Source organism: Bos taurus, chromosome 28, assembly GCF_002263795.3.
Source record: "Bos taurus isolate L1 Dominette 01449 registration number 42190680 breed Hereford chromosome 28, ARS-UCD2.0, whole genome shotgun sequence".
In the NCBI taxonomy this organism is placed as follows: domain Eukaryota; kingdom Metazoa; phylum Chordata; class Mammalia; order Artiodactyla; family Bovidae; genus Bos; species Bos taurus.
The window spans coordinates 35,745,305-35,766,826 of record NC_037355.1 but is presented as its reverse complement, the minus strand read 5'-3'; the positions used below and the strand labels follow the sequence as shown (position 1 = coordinate 35,766,826).

The 21,522-nt window shown below is 42.5% G+C and overlaps 1 protein-coding gene across 9 annotated transcripts; it reads right to left on the bottom strand.

Moving 5' to 3' along the window:
* Positions 1 to 11,778: 11,778 nt before the first annotated feature.
* DYDC2 (DPY30 domain containing 2) lies at positions 11,779 to 21,446 on the bottom strand. Of its 9 annotated transcripts, none has more exons than XM_005226366.4 (7): positions 21,358 to 21,446; positions 20,658 to 20,776; positions 19,179 to 19,347; positions 16,603 to 16,739; positions 15,934 to 16,089; positions 15,616 to 15,786; positions 11,779 to 12,312 (listed from the first exon to the last, which is right to left on the bottom strand). In XM_005226366.4, exons 5-7 carry the CDS (start codon positions 16,078 to 16,080, stop codon positions 12,046 to 12,048), a joined length of 585 nt encoding a protein of 194 aa, XP_005226423.1. In that variant the 5' UTR covers positions 16,081 to 16,089; positions 16,603 to 16,739; positions 19,179 to 19,347; positions 20,658 to 20,776; positions 21,358 to 21,446; the 3' UTR covers positions 11,779 to 12,045.
* Between the last annotated feature and the right edge of the window lie 76 nt (positions 21,447 to 21,522).

Genomic DNA, 21,522 nt, shown 5'->3' with positions numbered 1-21,522 from the left:
AACTCATGTCCATTGAGTCGGTTATGCCATCCAACCATTTAATCTTCTGTCGTCACCTTCTCCTCCTGTCTTCAATCTTTCCCAGGATCAAGATCTTTTCCAATGAGTCAGTTCTTTGCATGAGGTGGCCAAAGTATTGGAGTTTCAGCTTGAGCATCAGTCCTTCCAATGAATATTCAGGACTGATTTCCTTTGGGATAGACCAGTTGGATCTCCTTGCAGTCCAAGGAACTCTCAAGAGTCTTCTCCAACACTACAGTTCATAAGCATCAATTCTTTGGCACTCAGCTTTCTTTATGGTCCAACTCTCACATCCATACATGACTACTGGAAAAACCATAGCTTTGACTAGATGAACCTTTTTTGGCAAAGTAATGTCTCTGCTTTTTAATATGCTGTCTAGGTTGGTCATAACTTTTCTTCCAAGGTGCAAGTGTCTTTTAATTTCATGGCTGCAATCACCATCTGCAGTGATTTTGGAGCCCCCAAAATAAAGTCTGTCACTGTTTCCATTATTTCCCCATCTATTTGCCATGAAGTGATGGGACCAGATGCCATGATCTTAGTATTCTGAATGCTGAATTTTAAGCCAACATTTTCACTCTCCTCTTTCACTTTCATTAAGAGACTCTTTAGCTCTTCTTCACTTTCTGCCATAAGGGTGGTGTCATCTGCATATCTGAGGTTATTGATATTTCTCCCGGCAATCTTGATCCCAGCTTGTGCTTCATCCAGCCCAGTGTTTCTCGTGATGTACTCTGCATATAAGTTAAATAAGCAGGGTGACAATATACAGTCTTGAAATGCAGTACTTGCATGCAATCTCAAAAATGACAGAATGATCTCTGTTAGTTTCCAAGGCAAACCATTGAATATCACAGTAATCCAAGTCTATGCCCCGACCAGTAATGCTGAAGAAGCTGAAGTTGAACAGTTCTATGAAGACCTACAAGACCTTTTACAACTAACACACAAAAAAGATGTCCTTTTCATTATATGGGACTGAAATGCAAAAGTAGGAAGTCAAGAGACACCTGGAGTAACAGGCAAATTTAGCCTTGGAGTACAAAACAAAGCAGGTCAAAGGCTAACAGAGTTTTGCCAAGAGAACTCACTGGTCATAGCAAACTCCCTCTTTCAACAACACAAGAGCAGACTAAACATGGACATCACCAGGTGGTCAATATTGAAATCAGATTGATTATATTCTTTGCAGCCAAAGATGTAGAAGCTCTATAGTTATCAAAAACAAGACCAGGAGCTGACTGTGGCTCAGATCGTGAACTCCTTATTGCCAAGTTCAGACTTAAATTGAAGAAAGTAGGGAAAACCACTAGACCGTTCAGGTATGACCTAAATCAAATCCCTTACAATTGTACAGTGGAAGTGAGAAATAGATTCAAGGGATTAGATTGAGAGACAGAGTGCCTGAAGAACTATGGCTAGAGGTTTGTGACATTGTACAGGAGGCAGTGATGAAGACCATCCCCAAGAAAAAGAAATGCAAAAAGGCAAAATGGTTGTCCGAGGAGGCCTTACAAATAGCTGAGAAAAGAAAAGACATGAAAGGCAAAGGCGAAAAGGAAAGATATGCAGGGTATATCATGCAAAATGCCAGGCTGGATAAAACACAAGCTGGAAATCAAGATTTCTGGGAGAAATACCGATAACCTCAGATAAGCAGATGACACCACCCTTATGGCAGAAAGTGAAGAACTAAGAGCCTCTTGATGAAAGTGAAAGAGGAGAGTGAAAAAGTTGGCTTAAAGCTCAACATTCAGAAAATGAAGATCATGGTATCCAGTCCCATCACTTCATGGCAAATAGATGGGGAAACAATGGAAACAGTGACAGACTTTATTTTCTTGGGCTTCAAAATCACTGCAGATGGTGACTGCAGCCATGAAATTAAAAGATGTTTGCTCCTTGGAAGAAAAGCTATGACAAATCTAGACAGCATATTAAAAAGCAGGTATGTTACTTTGCCAAAAAAGATCCATCTAGTCAAGGCTATGGTTTTTCCAGTAGTCATGTATAAATGTGAGAGTTGGACTGTAAAGAAAGCTGAGCGCCAAATAATTAATGCTTTTGAAATGTGGTGTTGGAGAAGACTCTTGAGAGTCCCTTGGACTGCAAGGAGATCCAGCCAGTCCACCCTAAAGGAAATCAGTTCTGAATATTCATTGGAAGGACTGATGCTGAAGCTAAAGCTCCAAATCTTCGGCCACCTGATGCGAAGAACTGACTCATTGGAAAAGACCCTCATGCTGGGAAAGATTGAAGTCGAGAGGAGAAGGGGGTGACAGACAAGGAGATGGTTGGATGGCATCACCAATTCAATGGACATGAGTTTAAGCAAGCTCCAGGAGTTGGTGATGGACAGGGAAGCCTAGAGTGCTGCAGATCATGGGGTCACAAAGAGTCGGACATGACTAAGTGACTGAACTGAACTGATCCACAGAGAGGAGAACCGAACTTTCTTTATTGGACAGCATCAGGCAGCGCTGCCTGGCAGGCGTGTGGGTTCCTGACAGACAGACTCGAGCGCCACCTCCTGGCCCTCTGACCTTGGGACAGTCATCAACTTCTGAACCTTAGTCGTTTTCTCATCCACAACATGGCGATTGTTTAAATCTCCATCTCATGGAGTGTTGTAAGAAATAAATGAGATAATGCAGTTAAGCACTTAGCATAGGGCCTGGCTCATAGTCAACATCCAACAATAGAAGTCAGATACTATTCTTGACAATGATGATCATGCTTTTAAAGTATGTCCTTTTAAACATGTGTGGAGGAATGAACTCGAGTGGGAAGTGGGAATTTCCGTGTTCCCATTCGAAAGGTATGAGAAATTTGATGACCATATACCCTTTGAGTGTGAGTAAGCTCCGGGCATTGGTGAGGGACAGGGAAGTCTGATGTGCTACAGTCCATGGGGTTGCAAAGAGTGGGACATGGTAAAACAACTCAGCATGCGTGCACGTGCTCCAACCTAGATTTTAGCTCTTTGGGAGAGGTCCTGATTTTAAAGTCCCTTCAAAAGTATGCATAATATTTTGGGGTGAATTTGCTCAACCTCTTAATTTCTCGTGAACAAATAAAAGTTGGAAGCCGTATTAGATTTCTCTGTTCCATTCACTGTGGCTCCCTCCCAGATCTAGCCCTTCCCCTGCACCCTGAGCCCCTCTGGCAGCATCTCACACACATCTCCTTTGTTTCAGAGAGTTTTCACTCCTGTCTCCGTGCCGTTGCACAGGCCCCTTTGCTCTGAAATGCTCTCTATAGTGTCATTCAGCTGCCTTTGTTTATGTTGACATCTCTCCCTGCACTGGACCCTTCTGTGGTCACTGAACACCTCCTGTGCACTTGATGCTGAATTCCTTACTGTTCTTGTCCAACAAGCAGCCCTTTATCAGTGAACAGGACAGGTGAAGAGAGCTGCCAACCACAAGAACCAAAGGGTAAGGAAAATAAGAGTCTGTCTCCAGTTGCTTGTCAGCTGTTCAGGACGAGTAAAGCAAGCCTGGTCAGAGGTGAGACACACAATCTTAGAGAGGTGAGAAAGACTATAAGCTGAGTGAAGGCATTCAGCTCCATTTAGAAAGAATGTGTCTGTCTGAAGGGGGCAGCATGAGCACTGTCTGTGACTTCTAGGCACTCTCTCAGTGGGAGAAGACATTTCACTTAGCCATCCATCTTCAATCCCTGGCCAAGGCTAGCTGCAGAAAAGCTTATGCATATGGGAACCAGTCACAGCTTGGTCTGTCCTGGACTGCAGCATAAAGCCTTCTCAGCTGGGAGAGGGATGGGGCTTCTGAGCTGAGTGCCCTTAGCCCTATGCTTCCAAGGCTGCTCCTCTGAGGACAGTGCTGGTGAGTAAGTTCAAGCCCTCCCGTTGGGATTTGAGCACTGGCTCTCCCTCTTCTAGCTCCATGGGCTCAGGCAGGCTACCTAATGTCCTTGTGTCTCAGTTTCTTCACTGCTAAACTGGGGAAAAAACAGTATGTATTTGCAAAACATGTATCTGAGGGTTTAGTATCCATACATAAAGGGGCTTCCCAGGTGGCGCTAGTGGTAAAGAACCCACCTGTCAATGCAGGAGACGCAAGTTTGATCCTTGGGTCTGGAAGATCCCCTGGGCAAAGGTATGGCAACCCACTCCAGTATTCTTGCCTGGAGAATCCCATGGACAGAGGAGCCTAGTGGGCTACAGTCCGTAGGGTTACACAGTTGGACACAACTAAAGCGACTTAGCATGCACATCTACATAAGGAACTTTACTATTTTTCATGCATGATTGGAAGAAAATAAAAGTAAAATAATTCAGTGTAGCAAGAGTATAAAGAAATGACCATTTTCACTTAGGAGTGTAAATTAGTCTATACTTTGCAGGTGACAGCTTGGCAAAATTGATTGCAATTAAAATCAATGTTTATTTTTAAAATAATAAATAAACAAAAGTTAAAATATAAGGACACTGAGGAGGTTTAAAACTGGACTATAGATAAGGTAAGAATTTTACAACTTTAACATTTTAAAACTTTTAATAACTAATTTTGAGATAGTTGTAGATTTACACGCAGTTCTATGAAATACTATAGAGAGATCCCATGTACAAATGGTAAAGTTTTGTACAACTATGGGCTTCCCAAGAGGTGCTAAGTGATTCTTTACCACTCCCATGTGGTAAAGAACCCACTTGCTAGTACAGGAGACATAAGGAACACAAGTTCGATCCCTGGGTTGGGAAGATCCCCTGGGGTAGGGCATGGCAACCCATTCCAGTATTCTTGCCTGGAGAATCCCATGGACAGAGGAGCCTGGAAGGCTACAGTCCATGGGGTCTCATAGAATTGAACACAACTGAAGCAACTTGGCATGCATACTGTATAATATTGACATTGGTACAATCTACCAATCTGGTTCGGATTTCTTCAGTCAACTTGTACTTATTTGTATATGAGTATGGGTGCATGTGTGTGTTTAATTCTAAGCAATTTCTTTCATATGTGTGGCTTTGTGTATCCACTACCACAATTGAAATATGTAACAGTTCTATCACCACAAAAATTCTTCTTCTTGTCCTTTTATAACCACATCCACCTCCCACTTTCCCTAACCCCTGACCTAAGCCTTGGCAATCACTAACCTAGTCTGTGTCTCTGTAATTTTGTCATTTCAAGAATGTTATATAAGTGGGCTGATTTAGCATGTATAAACACTTGGCCTAATTTCCTTCAGATTCATCTAAGTGTTCGTGTATCAACTGTTCATTCCTCTTTATTTTTTTTTGTTCATTCCTCTTTATTGCTGAGTAATATTCTATGACATTCTACCACAGTTTATTCACCCACTGAAGAATAAGTAACTGGGTTATTTTCAATTTTTCCTATTATGAATAAAACTTTTATAAACATTCACATAAGGTTTGTGTGTGAACATAAGTGTTAATTTTTCTGGAATATGTGCCCAAGAGTACACTTGTTGGGTTGTATAGCAGTTAATTATATGCTTGGTTTCATAAGAAACTACTCAACTGTTTCCCAGAGTAACTGTACCACTTTACATTCCCACCAGCATTAAGCCATTTTCAAACCAGCTTGGGAAGACTGAAACCTTCATTATGTGAGTAATAAATCTTTTCATACCTCCTTGCTATGTGGCCGCAACACCCTGAAGTTCTAAGTCCATGCCTGAGGCCCTTTTCCTATAACCCATAACTGAGATCTATTCCTATAACCCATCCTTGACCTAGGACTTAATACTTTTTCACTAGGAGCCAATATGTCCAATCTTTAAAAAAAAATTCTTAAATAATATGTTTTTGCTTCTCAGGTAGAAAACAAAATAAATTGCCTTTTCATTACCATGGGGACTACCTGAAGTAAACGAGGAGTTGATTACACAAATCACAATATTTCACATTTCTTTGCCCACAAATGGTTTGTTTCTCCCAACCCCACCCCACCACTTTCTATAAAAGGAAATGGCCACCTTAACCTATGTTAGAAAAATTTCACTTTCATCTAGAATAGTGCTTCTCAAACAGAGGCGATGTTGTCTCCCTGGTGGGGTGACCAGTAGTTCAAATTTGCCCAGGTCTTTCCTGATTTTGAGCTTCCCAGTTGGCACAAAGTTAAAGAATCCACCTGCCAATGCAGGAGATACAAGAGACATCTTCCTGGGTCAGGAAGATCCTCTGGAGTAGGAAATGCTACTCTACTCCAGTATTCTTGCCTGGAAAATTCCATGGACAGAGGACCCTGGTGTCTACAGTCCATGGGGTCACAAAGAGTGACCTGACTGGACATGACTGAGCACACACACACACATTTCCTGATTTTAGCACTGAAATTCTGTGTCCTAGGTAACTTTTCGAAGTAAACTAGGACCATGGGTCACCCTTCCCACAGGGGACATTAGACAGTGTATAGCAGACATTTGGGAGAAGGCAATGGCACCCCACTCCAGTACTCTTGCCTGGCAAATCCCATGGACAGAGGAGCCTGGTAGGCTGCAGTCCAAGGGGTCGCTAGGAGTCGGACATGACTGAACGACTTCACTTTCATTCATTGGAAAAGGAAATGGCAACCCACTCCAGTGTTCTTGCCTGGAGAATCCCAGGGACGGGGAGCCTGGTGAGCTGCCGTCTATGGGGTTGCACAGAGTCGGACATGACTGAAGCAACTTAGCAGCAGCAGCAGCAGACATTTGACATCTGGAAACATTTTTGATTTTTAAACTAGGGTATATGGGTGTGTATTACTGACATCTATTTTTTTCATTGAAGTATAGTTGATTTACAATCTTGTGTTAGTTTCTGATCCAAAGTGGTTCAGATATATACATACATCTGAATCTTCTTCATTTTAGATTATTACACAATATTGAATATAGTTCCCTGTGCTATACAGTAGGACCTTGTTATTTGTCTGTTTTATGTATAGTAGTGTGTATCTGTTAATCTCAAACTCCTAATTTATCCCTCCCCTCACCTTTCCCTTTTGGTAACCATATGTTTGTTTTCTATGTCTGTGAGTCTATTTCTGTTTTGTAAATAAGCTCATTTGTATCATTTTCTAGATTCCACATTTAACTGATACTGTATGATATTTTTCTCTATCTGACTTACTTCACTTTGTGTGATAATTTCTAGATCCATCCATGTTGCTGCAACTGTCATTATTCCATTCTTTTTTTTAAATTTTTTAAAATTTTATTTTTAAACTTTACAATATTTTATTGGTTTTGCCAAATATCAAAATGAATCCACAACAGGTATACATGTGTTCCCCATCCTGAACCCTCCTCCCGCCCCATACCATCCCTCTGGGTCGTCCCAGTGCACCAGCCCCAAGCATCCACTATCGTGTATCGAACCTGGACTGACGACTTGTTTTATACATGATATTCTACATGTTTCAATGCCATTCTTCCAAATCTTCCCACCCTCTCCCTCTCCCACAGAGTCCATGAGACTGTTCTATACATCAGTGTCTCTTTTGCTGTCTCGTACACCGGGTTATTGTTACTATCTTTCTAAATTCCATATGTATGCATTAGTATACTGCATTGGTGTTTTTCTTTCTGGCTTACTTCACTCTTTATAATAGGCTCCAGTTTCATCCACCTCATTAGAACTGATTCAAATGTATTCTTTTTAATGGCTGAGTAATACTCCATTGTGTATATGTACCATAGCTTTCTTATCCATTCATCTGCTGATGGACATCTAGGTTGCTTCCATGTCCTGGCTATTATAAACAGTGCTGCGATGAACATTGGGGTACATGTGTCTCTTTCCCTTCTGGTTTTCTGGATTGCTGGATCATAAGGCAGTTCTAATCCCAGTTTTTTAAGGAATCTCCACACTGTTCTCCATAGTGGCTGTACTAGTTTGCATTCCCACCAAGAGTGTAAGAGGGTTCCTTTTTCTCCACACCCTCTCCAGCATTTATTGCTTGTAGACTTTTGGATCGCAGCCATTCTGACTGGTCATTCTTTTTTTATGACTGAGTAAGGCTATGGTTTTTCCAGTAGTCATGTATGGATGTAAGAGTTGGACTGTGAAGAAAGCTGAGTGCTTTCATCATAGATGTTCAATGTAGGCGGAAGCTCTGGCTTCAGCAGGGATGACTTCATGAGAGTGCAACCTGTACAGTTACACAGGACCAAATTTGGAAAGGTTGCACACTTGGTTTAATGCTCTGCTGTTGTCATCTTGAAGCACGTAACTTTGATCAAGGCAGCCCTTATTTTCCTTTTGCACTAGGTTCTACATATTATGTAGCCAATTTGGGGCCTAGAGGAAGGGGTCGACAATCTGAAATTGCAACCTAATCCTTGTGCCAATCAAAACTGGCTAGCTTGCCCTTTTCACATGTCTGCCATGAGTTGCCAGCCCTTATGTACTTTGATTCATTTACTTATTCAGCATATATTACTGGCCACTTTTTGCACATTGGGCACTCTTTTAGGTGATGGATATATCAAAGTACACTTGATCTTAGCCAAAAGGCCGAGAAGCAATGGAAATATCAAAGTAAACAGACAAAATCCATGCTTTCTTGGAGCTCACACTCTCTTGAGGGAGACTCACAGAGGAGACTGTGTGAAATGTTGTGGGTGGCAGTATAAACAGGATGTAGCTATAGGAAGCATGGACTTTCCTGGTGGATCAGTGATAAAGAATCTGCCTGCAATGCAGGGGATGCAGGAGACCATGAGTTCAGTCCCTGGGTTGGGAAGATCTCTTGGAGGAGGGCATGTCAATCCACTCCAGTATTCTTGCCTGGAGAATCCCATGGACAGAGGAGCCTGGCAGGCTACAGTCTATAGGGTCGCACAGAGTTGGACACGACTGAACACACAATAAACTGTGGAAGATTCTGAAAGAGATGGGAATACCAGACCACCTGACCTGCCTCTTGAGAAACCTGTATGCAGGTCAGGAAGCAACAGTTAGAACTGGACATGGAACAACAGACTGGTTCCAAATAGGAAAAGGAGTACGTCAAGGCTGCATATTGTCATCCTGCTTATTTAACTTCTATGCAGAGTACATCATGAGAAATGCTGGCCTAGAAGAAGCACAAGCTGGAATCGAGATTGCCGGGAGAAATATCAATAACCTCCGATATGCAGATGACACCACCCTTATGGCAGAAAGTGAAGAGTAACTAAAAAGCCTCTTGATGAAAGTGAAAGAGGAGAGTGAAAAAGTTGGCTTAAAGCTCAACATTCAGAAAACTAAGATCATGGCATCTGGTCCCATCACTTCATGGCAAATAGATGGGGAAACAGTGGAAACAGTGTCAGACTTTATTTTTGGGGGCTCCCAAATCACTGCAGATGGTGACTGCAGCCATGAAATTAAAAGACGCTTACTCCTTGAAAGGAAAGTTATGACCAACCTAGATAGCATATTGAAAAGCAGAGACGTTACTTTGCCAACAAAGGCCTGTCTAGTCAAGGCTCTGGTTTTTCCAGTGGTCATGTATGGATATGAGAGTTGGACTGTGAAGACAGCTGAAGAATTGATGCTTTTGAATTGTGGTGTTGGAGAAGCCTCTTGAGAGTCCCTTGGACTGCAAGGAGATCCAACCAGTCCATCCTAAAGGAGATCAGTCCTGGGTGTTCTTCGGAAGGAATGATGCTAAATCTGAAACTCCAGTCCTTTGGCCACTTCATGCAAAGAGTTGACTCACTGGAAAAGACTCTGATGCTGGGAGGGATTGGGTGCAGGAGGAGAAGGGGATGACAGAGGATGAGATGGCTGGATGGCATCACCGACTCGATGGATGTGAGTTTGAGTGAACTCCGGGAGTTGGTGATGGATAGGGAGGCCTGGCGTGCTGCGATACATGGGGTTGCATCAGACATGACTGAGCGAACGGAACTGAACTGAAGAGACTGAGCACGCACACATGCACGCACATAGGAAGCATTGATAGGATGGCTGAAAAGACCTCATTGCAAAGGCAACTTTTGAATGAAGATGTAAAGGAAGAGAGTGTCCACTTTAATAACAGAATAGCCAATTATTTTACCAGCTACAGTGTTTATTAGGGAATAGCAGAGGAATTTCAATTCAGACCATAAGCAAATCCAGAGAAGGAGGAAAAGGAACTTGCTTTTATAGAGAAAAGGGGGAAATTGGGAGGGGCTGCAGTAATCAAAGAGCTTACTGGAAGAAGCTGGGAGCCCCAACTATGGATGCTTCTTATTGGTTGTTCTACTACAGTCTCTTATTGGCTGGAACCCGAGGTGGAGGGAAGTTTTATTCCTCTGTGTGTGTGTGTGTGTGTGTGTGTGTGTGTGCATGCGTGCTCAGTCATATCTTAACTCTTTGCAACCCCATGGACTGTAGCCTGCAAGGATCCTCTGTCCATGGAATTTTCTGTCCATGGAGTGGGTTGCCATTTCCTACTCCAGGGGATCTTCCCGACTCAGGGATCAAACTTGCATCCCTTGTACCTCCTGCATTGGCATGTGAATTCTTTTCCAGTGTGCCACCTGGGAAGCCCTTTATTCTCTGTGCTGGATGCTAAAGTAGAGGCACCTTCAGGTGGAGAATTAGGCAAGTATCTTTTCCTATTTGGAGCAACTGAGGATGTGTGGAGGGGCATGAGAATTCTCCCTACTGGCCTGTCCCAACTCCAACTTTGACTGAAGTTTTTTTTTTTTTTTTAATTCTATAAGAGAATCTGCAGAAATCCAGGGGTGTGGGGAGGTGAGAGCTTTCCAAGTGGAGGGGAAGAGGATGTAAAAGTTCTGAGACTAAAGCATGCTAGTCCTGTTTGAAGAACAGAAAGTTGGCATGGCTGGTGTGGAAAGAACAAAATGGAGAATAAACAAGGTGATGCAGAATCACTCTTATAGAGTCGGGCAGGTCATGGTGCCGGCCTTAAATGTTTCTGTGACTGAGATAGGAAGCTACTCGTTAGACATGATCAGACGTAATGTTTTACCAACATCATCCTGCTTTAATGTTGAGGTTAGACTAGACAAGGTCAAGGGCAAAAGAAGGGAGATCAGTTAGCAGTCTATTGTAACAATCAAGGCAAAAGATGATGGTGACTTATGCATTTAGGTGGCTGAATTCTGTCTTTATTTTAAATGGAAAGTCAACACACCAATTTAGGGCTAACAAAAATAGGAGAGCCCAGGATGACACCAAGAGTTCTGACCTGAGCAAATTAAAAAAAAAAAAAATAGTAGAAACCAATTTAGGGAGAATATCAGGGATTCCATTTGGATTACAGTTGTTCCTTGAACAACATGAGTTTGAACTGCACAGGTTCACTTACATGTGGTTATTTTCCAAGAGTAAATACACTGACTTCACAGTCAGTGGTCTGTTGAATCCAAGGATGTGCAGGAACCTCAGATATGGATAGCCAACTCAACGTAACTTATGTGTGGATAAACCCCTGCATTGTTCAAGAGTCAACCATGGTTAGGTTAGAGATATCCATTGTTTATCCAAGTGGAGGTAGCAAACTGGGAGTCATGTTCAAGGAAATCTTGATTAAAGATATAAATATCAGATCATCAGCATATAGATATCTGAATGAATACAGATGGAAAATGATGGAATAAATTTCAAACCTTTGAGTTTTACTGTCACTGGAGTTGTTTCAAAAATAAAGACATGTAAACACCCTGAAGAGCCTAATTGCAAAATTCAGCTAAAGCTGAGGTACAAACATTTGAAACGGATGTGTCTTCACTGTCTAGTTTCCAAAAAATGATAAAGCAAGAGGAAAAAAATTCTCATCAGTTTAGTTACTTATTTTAAATATTTATTATGAGTTTATTTTACCCTATACATAGTTCAAATCTTCACACAATTAAGGGGTTTTCATGGTTATCAGGATGAGACTTGGGTTGGAGAGTCCCTGTAGACACCTCTTTCCACAACCTCTCATATCTTGGTTTAATCCACATAGCTAATTATCTTCAAGTAAGAGCTCTTTGAGTTGGCCACTTTCTCAACTTGCAGCTTTGAGAAAAGCATCATTAGAATCATCTGCCTTCTACAACCTAGGGAGGAGATTCAGAGCCAGGATGAATTTCAAGAGCAATTTCATGCTGAATAGCCTGGTAATTTATTTCTTGTGGAGTTCCAGTGTTCAAGTCAACCTGGCTGGAGACAGATGGCTCTGAAGAAGGGCTCTGTTGAGGCATTCCTGGAATCATATCTGAAGTTCCTGGCAGGGATTCCTGCTTCAAGGGTTCCTTCTCAAAGGCTTCTGTGTTCTCCTGCATGAATTTAGTCTTCTCCAAGGAACTTGCTACAGATATCAGTGGCTAAATAAAAAGCAGAGGAGCAAACAAAGTCATTCACAGAGACTAAACATTCTCGGCATAGCAGGAATACAATATTGCCATTTTCAAGCTCAAGTCTGAGCAAAACTGAAAAAGACATTATCCAGAAAAGCATAAAACAAATCTGACAGTTTCAAGATAATTCACCAATAATTTAACTGCCAGACAGAGCAAAATTCAACACCTTTTAAAGAAAAACTACAAAGTCTAGATGGCCTATACAGTATCACATACAAAGTTCAGCACACAGGTAAATAATTACTAGACATGTGAAGAAGTAGGAAAATGTGAACCATAATCTGGACAAAAAATATTTACTAGAAAGAGACCTCAAAATGACAAAGATGATGAGATTGGCAGACAAGAACTTAAAAGTGATTACAGATTTAAAGGAGAAAAATGGCCATAATGAGTGAAAAGATAGGGTATATCAGCAGAGAAGATAGGAGCCAGAATGGAATTCTAGAACTGAAAAATAAACTGTCCAAAATGAAAAAAAAAATCATTAAATACCTAAATAGGGTATTGGACATTGCAGGAGAAAGGATCAGTAAACCTGAAGACAGATCAATAGAAATTATCCAAATTGAAGCACAGAGAAAAAAAAGATGGAAAAAATAAATATAGTCTCAGTGACCTATGAGACTCAAGGAGACATCAAGCATCCACGTAATTGCAGTCCCTGGTGAGCTAGGAAACCTTGGAGCTTAAGTTCTATCCTCAACTTCGCCCACTGTCCAATCAGCAGTGGACCCTATGAGGCACTGCAGAAAGGTCTGTGAAGCACTTGCCCACATGATCTCTAAGACCCTTCTAACTCCAAAGTGCTATGAATGAATCTGTGCAGCAAATCTACTTATTGTTTCCCATAAAAACGTGTTCCTGAAACAAAGATCTGAAACATGGCTCAGATCTTTATAACAATGGGGTTTTCAGACTTAGAAACAGAATAATGACTTACTTAACTAAAAGATGCCTCTGCTTAATGAAGAGAAACCAATACAAGGACAACTTTTGCCCGTTTTCTTCGAGGTCTGACTCAAATGCTATCTTCTCTGTGAGTCTCTTCTTGATTCCCGTAATTTGATGTGATCTCTACCACACAGAGTGCTCTGTTTCTACTTCTCTTTTGACCCATGCACTAGACCAACAGTTGAATCTGGGGCACTAAAAGCAATGATGGTTTTAGATATTTAGGAAAATCTTGCAAAACTTTGAGTACAGGCGTTAAAATCCATCAGTTAAATCAGCAGGCCTTCTGAAACCCAATGCAATCCATTCTGGGCCTATTTCAGGTAAGTTTTACAGTTCTAGTGATGAAATCTAAAGGTGACAGCAGCAAGGAACAGTTTGCAATTCACTTGGAGCCAACAAGAAACCAGAACTTAGACTGTTATTCTATTTGATGTACCTCCATAGCTTCCCTTGTGGCTCAGCTGGTAAAGAATCCATCTGCAATGTGGGAGACCTGGGTTTGATCCCTGGGTTGGGAAGATCCCCTGGAGAAGGGAAAGGCTACCCACTCCGGTATTCTGGCCTGCATAATTACATGGAGTGTATAGTCCAAGGTGTCACAAAGAGTTGGACACGACTGAGTGACTTTCACGTCACCACTTCCTCACCCTTTATCTAGCTCTTTCAATTTGTACCAGGATGTGGCTCTCCCTTGCCCTGTAAGCATTAAGCTTTTTTTTAGACTCCTGTTGGGTTCCCTTTGCTTCCTTCTAACAAAGGGAATAAATTTCCATAATTACAATTTGCTCGTGAACTCTTTCCTAAAACTGAGAACTTGCTCCCAATCCAGGCATCAGGCTGGCTCTCATTTCCCTGACAATTGCCAATTGTCTCACACTTGGCAAAAGAACAGCAAACCTTTTGTCCATCCAAATCTTGCTAAGGAGTACAATACAGGGTGTGAAATCTGAGTGCAACACAGAGGAACAATTCAAAATACTGATGTGAGCAAAGTTTTCCATCATAAAACCAGGGTACAGTTTTGGGACTCTTTCCTTGCCTTGTATATTTACATTTCATTAACAGTGAAGCAAGGTGTTAGAAAAGGATTAGCGTGGGCAACCGAGGTGATGACAACTTTTGCTTAATGATCACACCTCTACCATCTCCCAACAACTGCTCAAATGATGAACTGTTCCTGAGGGAGGGTTCCTTCAATTACTGCTTTCAGACTGTAGTAGGAAACGATCTTTCTTTTGATCTACATGTAAAATATCCAGACTTTAAAATAAATCTATTAATTTTGAGGAAAGCTGAGCATGTTGATATAAATGTACACAAAGCTTAATATTTTCATCAAAATTGGCTTTGGAAACTAGCCAAAGCTAATAAATTATATAAGACTACGTTAAAGATTTTCATGCACAGGAATACAGAGATCGTTACAAAGATGTCAGATATCAAGTTCAAGAAGTCAATCTGCTCTCCAAGTGTCATATACTTTGCAGAAAGCACAAAATGACAGATGGTGTTTTTCAGAAGACTGCGGCAAAAATTGTGGGAGATAAAAGATAAGCTTGTCAGACTAATAAACACAGAGTTGTTGCTAACTATTCTAATAATTCATAACCACTATTAGAGCATCACAGGAGATATCTTGTGGCTTGATACATAAATGCTGCTGCTAAGCTGCTAAGTCACTTCAGTCTTGTCTGACTCTGTGTGACCCCACAGATGGCAGCCCACCAGGCTCCCCCGTCCCTGGGATTCTCCAGGCAAGAACACTGGAGTGGGTTGCCATTTCCTTCTCCAATGCATGAAAGTGAAAAGTGAAAGGGAAGTCACTCAGTCATGTCCGACTCTTCGTGACCCCATGGACTGCAGCCTTCCAGGCTCCTCCGTCCATGGGATTTTCCAGGCAAGAGTACTGGAGTGGGGTGCTATTGCCTTCTCCAGATACATAAATAGCATATATTAAATAAGTTAAATAAACAGTATATAACATAAAATAATATATCTGAAGTATATACTGGAAACCATATTTGGTTTCTGAAAAATATTTAGTAATTTTTTAAAAGAATTCGAAGAATCTTGTATGAAAATATATTTGTTCCAGGTGATGCTTTAGATTTTTCTAAACTCTGGTTTTTTAAACCAGTAACATGCAAGGTATTTCCTGAAATCTAAAATGCCTTTAAGCATTTTGTTCATTGACAAGGATTTTATTGACAAGGATTATCAGTAAGATTGATTTACATACAAACATATGACTGTGGAGGGAAAGTAGGTTTGGGGAACCTCAGTGCACTCCGTGCATTTCCTGGTACCCACCACGGGATGTGGGTGTGTGCCCACTGCCGAGTTTCTCCTCCCTAGCTGGTAGTGACACTTTTCACACTGCTCTTGAATCGCACGTTCTTCTTGCTTCAGCATTTCTGCCATTCTGGTTTCTTTGAGGCTATTTTCATATTCTCTCTGCAGCTGGATCTTCTCTTGTCTATCCTGGGGTGATATGACAGAGTAGAGTCTGGTCAGTCCCCGGAGGCATGGACCCTCCCCAGGGCATCTCTAGAGTCCTGCTTTGGGTTTCAGGTTACTATGAGAAAGCTCACAGCCCTCCCCAGACTGACCTAGCTCTCATGCACCCACCTTTTCTTTTGCTTTCGCCGTTTTCCTGTAATGATAAAGCCAGTGAGCCAGGTACTCTATGGGGTCACTGGGCTGAACCATCGCCACTTCTGCCAGAGCCTGGGCCAGGCGATTTCCAAAGCACCTCTTCAGGTAATTGGTTTCCATCCTGGCGGGCTTGGGAAACATCAAAACAGGGTCACAATCTAATTGGACTTAAAACAAAAAAAATAGACACATTCTAACCAATGGAGATTCATTTGGGGACAAAAGTGAGATGTTTCTGGGAGCCCATCCTTCCCCCAAATTACCAATAAATATATATGCACTTGCCAATAGCTCTTACATTCAAATGAACTTTTTTCTCAAGCTTTCCAGCTGTCCTAGGTCACAAAATAGGTCCTGGGGTTCATCTGGCCAGGAGCTTGGTGGATGGGTATTTAAGAGTGGCTGAGGCCTCCACTTATCCACACATCTCTACTCTTGAGTAGGAAGGAAATAGCTGAGCAGGCAGGAGGGTGTAAGAGGGTCTCTGGGCACCTAGCAAGCCACACTATTGTGAGGTTAAAAGCTACAGTCATCTATGACATAGATAAGACAGGCTTATATATTTCACCACGGACCACTGAGAAGCCCTGAGGCAGAGAGGGAGGGAAAATGCCTGGCACTGTAGCTACTGCCCAGGGCTACCTGAGCAGAGGTGTATGCAGCAGTAGGAACACAGACTCCAAGATCAAACAGACCAAGTTCCAGCCCTGGGTCTCCTGTTTATTAGCTGTGTGATCTTCAGCAAGTTACCAAGTCTCTCTGAGCCTCAGCTTTCTGATCTAGGAACAGAATAACAAAAATATGTATTTCATAATTGTGAGGATTAGAAGATATACTAAATACATGTGAAGCACATAGCTTGGCGAGTAATAAATATTTACTATTAGCTGTTACAGTGGAAGATTGTGACATGAAATCGCCTGGCACCCAGCCTCTTCCTGACCATCTTCATATTTCTGAAGCTGACACATTTTAACTCCAAAAGAGCTAATAATAAAGTGAATAATAGGCTTAGATCAAGTCCTAGCATTTTCTGGAGGCACTTTTCAGTTTAAGGAGGGAAAGGTAAGTAGATTGATAGATATGAATATGGAAAAAAAATTCCTAGCTCTTTCCACTGCAAAGGCCTAGAACCCAAAACACCTCAGTAGCAATGAACACACAGAGTCTGCTTTTTTTTTTAAATTGAAGTATAGTTGATTAGTAATGTTGTTTTAATTTCTGCTGTACAGCAAAATGATTCAGTTATACACATACATTAAAATACATATTCTTTTTATATTCTTTTCGATTATGGTTTACCACAGAATATTGAATATAGTTCCCTGTGCTATACAATAGGACTTGTTGTTTATCCATTTTATATATAATAGTTTGCATCTGCTAACCCCAAGCTCCCAGCTCATTTCCACCCACTACCCACCCCACCCACCTAGCCTCAGATAGAATTTGCTTTTAAATAGCCTTAACAATTTAAAAGGAATCAGGGTTCCTTGGAGAAAGGACCAAGATCAAGGCAGGAAAAGTCTAATAAACCTGGAATATTTTGCTGTCCCCCCAAAATAAGAAAATGCTAAAAAATAAAATGGTTGGGGACAGAGGAGTCAGCTTGAAGGGGCTGCTGCTGCTGCTGCTGCTAAGTCACTTCAGTCGTGTCTGACTCTGTACGACCCCATAGACGGCAGCCCACCAGGCTCCCCTGTTCCTGGGATTTTCCAGGCAAGAACCCTAGAGTGGGTTGCCATTTCCTTCTCCAATGCATGAAAGTGAAAAGTGAAAGTGAAGTCGCTCAGTCTTGTCCGACTCTTAGCGACCCCATAGACTGCAGCCCACCAGACTTCTCCATCCATGGGATTTTCCAGGCAAGAGTACTGGAGTGGGGTGCCACTGCCTTCTCCATTGAAGGGGCTATTGCTAGCCAAATCTGAAGTAATTTGGCCACCAAAATTAGTAATGACTGTTGTTATTGTTCAGTTGCTAAGTCGTGTCTGACTCTGCAACCCCATGGACTGCAGCACACCAGGCTTCTCTGTCCTTCACTAGCTCCTGGAGTTGGTTCAAACTTATGTCCATTGAGCTGGTGATGCCATCCAACCATCTCATCCTCTGTTGCTCCTTTCTTTACTTGCCCTCAATCTTTCCAAGCATCAGAGTCTTTTCCAATGAGTTGGCTCTTTGCATCAAGTGGCCAAAGTATTGGAGTTTTAGCTTCAACAATAATGACTGTAATGGATTATAATCAACTGAATAAAGTAAGAATCCATGAGTCCATATAAGAATAAATTACTGAATGGGAGAGCAGGCAAATTCTTTCATAAAGAAGAATGCCAACTAATAAATGTGGAAAGAAAAATGAAATTTTAAAATATTTTGTGATGATCATAGTATAACTGAAGCAATCATCAGTGAACACTAAAACTTAGTGAATATTTGACAAGGAGTAGGATATTCATATGGAGAAGGAAATGGCAACCCACTTCAGTGTTCTTGCCTGGAGAATCCCATGGACAGAGAAGCCTGGTAGGCTGCAGTCCATGGGGTCACACAGAGTCGGACACGACTGAAGTGACTTGGCAGCAGCAGCAGGATATTCATATAGTCCCAAAGTTTCTCTCCACAAATTATGGATTACTCCAAAAAGAAATTCAGAAACTTCACAGTGGTAAAACCTGAATGTTAACCAAATGATCAAAGGCACAATGTTAACCAAATGATCAAAGCAAACATCACCCATAAAGGGACAAAATAACATTATGTGTCTCCTGATATGATGCACTTTGTCCTGGGACACAATACATTTCTGTAGGTTCTTGCCCCAAATGCAAAACTGGAATCTGACATCAAACAAAGCCAAGTTGAGAGAAAGTCTGTAACTGGGGTATACTCTTAAAATGTCAACATCAGGAAAGACAAAAAAGATGAGGCACTGGTCCAGATCAAAGGAGCCTAAACAGCCATCCCAACTAAATTCAATATATGATCCTTAGTTGGATGTAGACCAGAAGATAGAATTCTGTAAAGGACATTGTTGGAAAAACTGAATGTGAACTGTAAGTTCCATAATAGAATTGTATCAAGGTTAAACTTCCTGGTTGTGGTAATTCAAATATGAGTAAGAAAATGTCCTTGTCCCTAGGAAATATACAGTGTGTCAGGGCAGAATAATAGCTCCCAAAGGTGTTCACAAAGTAATACCTGGAATCTATGAACTACGTTACCTTATATGACAAAGAGGAGTTTGCAGATGTGATTAAATTAAGCATTTTTTGTTTTGGGGAAATTATACTGGATTATCCAGGTATGCAGGCTTTCCAGGTGGCTCAGTGGTAAAGAATCTGCCTGTCAGTGCAGGAGACGTGGCTTCAATCCCTGGATCTGGAAGATTACCTAGAGAATGAAATGGTAACCCACTTCAGTATTCTTGCCTGGGAAATCCTGTGGACAGAGGATCCTGGTGGGTTATAGACCATGGAGTCGAAAAGAGTCAGACACAATTTAGCCACTAAAATAACAACAAATCTAGGTAGGCACAATGTAATCACAAGAGTCTTTATAAGAGGGACACAGTAAAGTCAGACAGGGTAGAAGGAGGTGTGGTGATGGCAGCAGAGGGAGAAAAGGAGATGTGATTCAGGACCATGAGCCAAGGAGGGTGGGTGACCTCTGGAAGCTGGAAAAGGCAAGGAAAGGGATCTTTCCTAGGGCATCCAGGAGGAAGCAGCCCTGCTGAAACACTCTGATGTTAACCCTGTACGGTTCATCTTGGATCTCAAACTTCAAAAACTGTAAGATAATAAATGTGTGTTTAAAGTCACTACGTTTGGGGTAGTGGTGAAAGGCGGGATGGGAATATGTGATGGCTCCTTCTGCCAATCTGTGACTAATGCACCTGAACCAAAGCACCCAAATAAACTACTTTCTACACCCCATCTCATCAAAGTATGGTCCACAGTCAGCAGCATTGCATCACCTGGGAGCTGTTGAAATGCAGATTCTCAGGTCCCACCTCAGACTTACAGAATGAGAGTCTGCATTTTAACAGAATCCCCAGGTGATACACAGTCACAGCTCTCCTTTGCCTTAATCCCAGTACACCTACCCTTTCCAAGGGGCAGAATCACCAAGTTTGGAGCAGATAGTTCATCCAGTTTGCCACACTTACTGCAGTGTGGCAGCCACTGAGGACCAAACGTTGCTGAGCCTTCCATCTGTCAGCGCTCATGCTGGCACTTACTATCTCAACCAACATTTAGTGAAGCATCTTGCGCCCAGCACTGCCCCACATAAACTGAAACAAGACATGGGAGAGGCTAGTCAAGAACTGTGCAAAGCAACTAGCCCAGGGAAGGCTGCAGATGGTGGGGGAGATGAAAAAGGTTGGAAGACTTCCTGGAGGTGGGGGCACCTGCGCTCGTTCTGAAAGGAGTGCCAACTAGAGAATGTTTCCAGCCAGCTGGCTCCACAAGGACTGAGTCATTAGCAGTTGTTCACTGAGTCACTAACATGGCCTGAAAAGAGTTCAGGGTGGAAGTCAGGGATGAGATACTCTACTCTCCGGGAAAACTGACAGAATAAACCTTCAGATAGAAATTTTCAGGAGAAAAATTTATAAACCCAATTTCTTGCATCTTACATACTTAGAAAAGCAATAAAATAATTAAACTGTGTGTGCTTGATAACTAGCAGTAAACTTTTACCTAGATATGTGTTTGACTGCAGGTACCCGTTCTCCAAATCTTCTATACGCTGACCTCTGCCCTCACCTCTTCCATGCTGAAGCAGTTTCTCAGAGTTGTCTGAGAGGCTGTCTGTAGGGCTATAATCCTCAGTTAAGTCCCCAAATAAAACTGAATTTACAGCTCTTAGATGTGCTATTTCCCCCACTCCCCACCCCCACCCCGCCCCCGCCTACCCACAGCCCAGTGGACAGGATCCAAGCAGAAGTCACCAGCAGGTGCAAAAGCGCTAGGTTTAGAAAATACCAGGATGTTAGATTGCTACACTCTTCTCTGGCCTTAAGCCGTGCGGGCTTCACCTACAGGTAGCCTTAGCGCACCTCCATTCCCGGCCCCGCCCCGCCCCGCCCAGGTCAGCCTCTGTCCTTGCTCTCTCCGTGTGCACTGTGCTTGCCAGTCTCGCTTTGTCGATTCCTCCTTTTGGCTGTCCCCTCCTCACAGCCTCTAAATTGAACATCCTGTCTCTGCTCACCTACCCTGGTGCTTCCGGCTCTCCATCCAGCACCCTGCACACCTCGGGCGCAGCTTCCTCTCAGCTGCGCATCCTACCTCGTCCCACTCCTCCAGCTTCTCTCTGCAGCATCTACTCCTCCGTACGCTCCCCTCCCCTCTCAACCTCCACCATCGCTCACGCCCCGGCCCGCGCGCCCCCTCGTCTGACCTCGGCTCAGCGTTGTCAGCTTAGCTCTCAGCGCGCACTCTTCTTTCTTTGACCCAGGCAGTCTCCAGCCCAGGGGCGCCGGGCTCGTTGCCTAGCAACGGGACGCTCTCTGCAGGTAGGTAGGCGCATGCGTCAGGCGCCAGCCTCTAGAATGCCTTTTGGGAA

Bases quoted from the DNA above. Each gene is read 5' to 3' on its own strand.
- DYDC2 (XM_005226366.4), bottom strand. From the start codon at position 16,080: ATGGAAACCAATTACCTGAAGAGGTGCTTTGGAAATCGCCTGGCCCAG. The intron at 15,787-15,933 runs GTGGGTGCATGA...ATATCACCCCAG, and splicing joins CGGCGAAAGCAAAAGAAAAG to GATAGACAAGAGAAGATCCA. The intron at 12,313-15,615 runs GTGGGTACCAGG...CTTTTTATTTAG, and splicing joins GCACACACCCACATCCCGTG to CCACTGATATCTGTAGCAAG.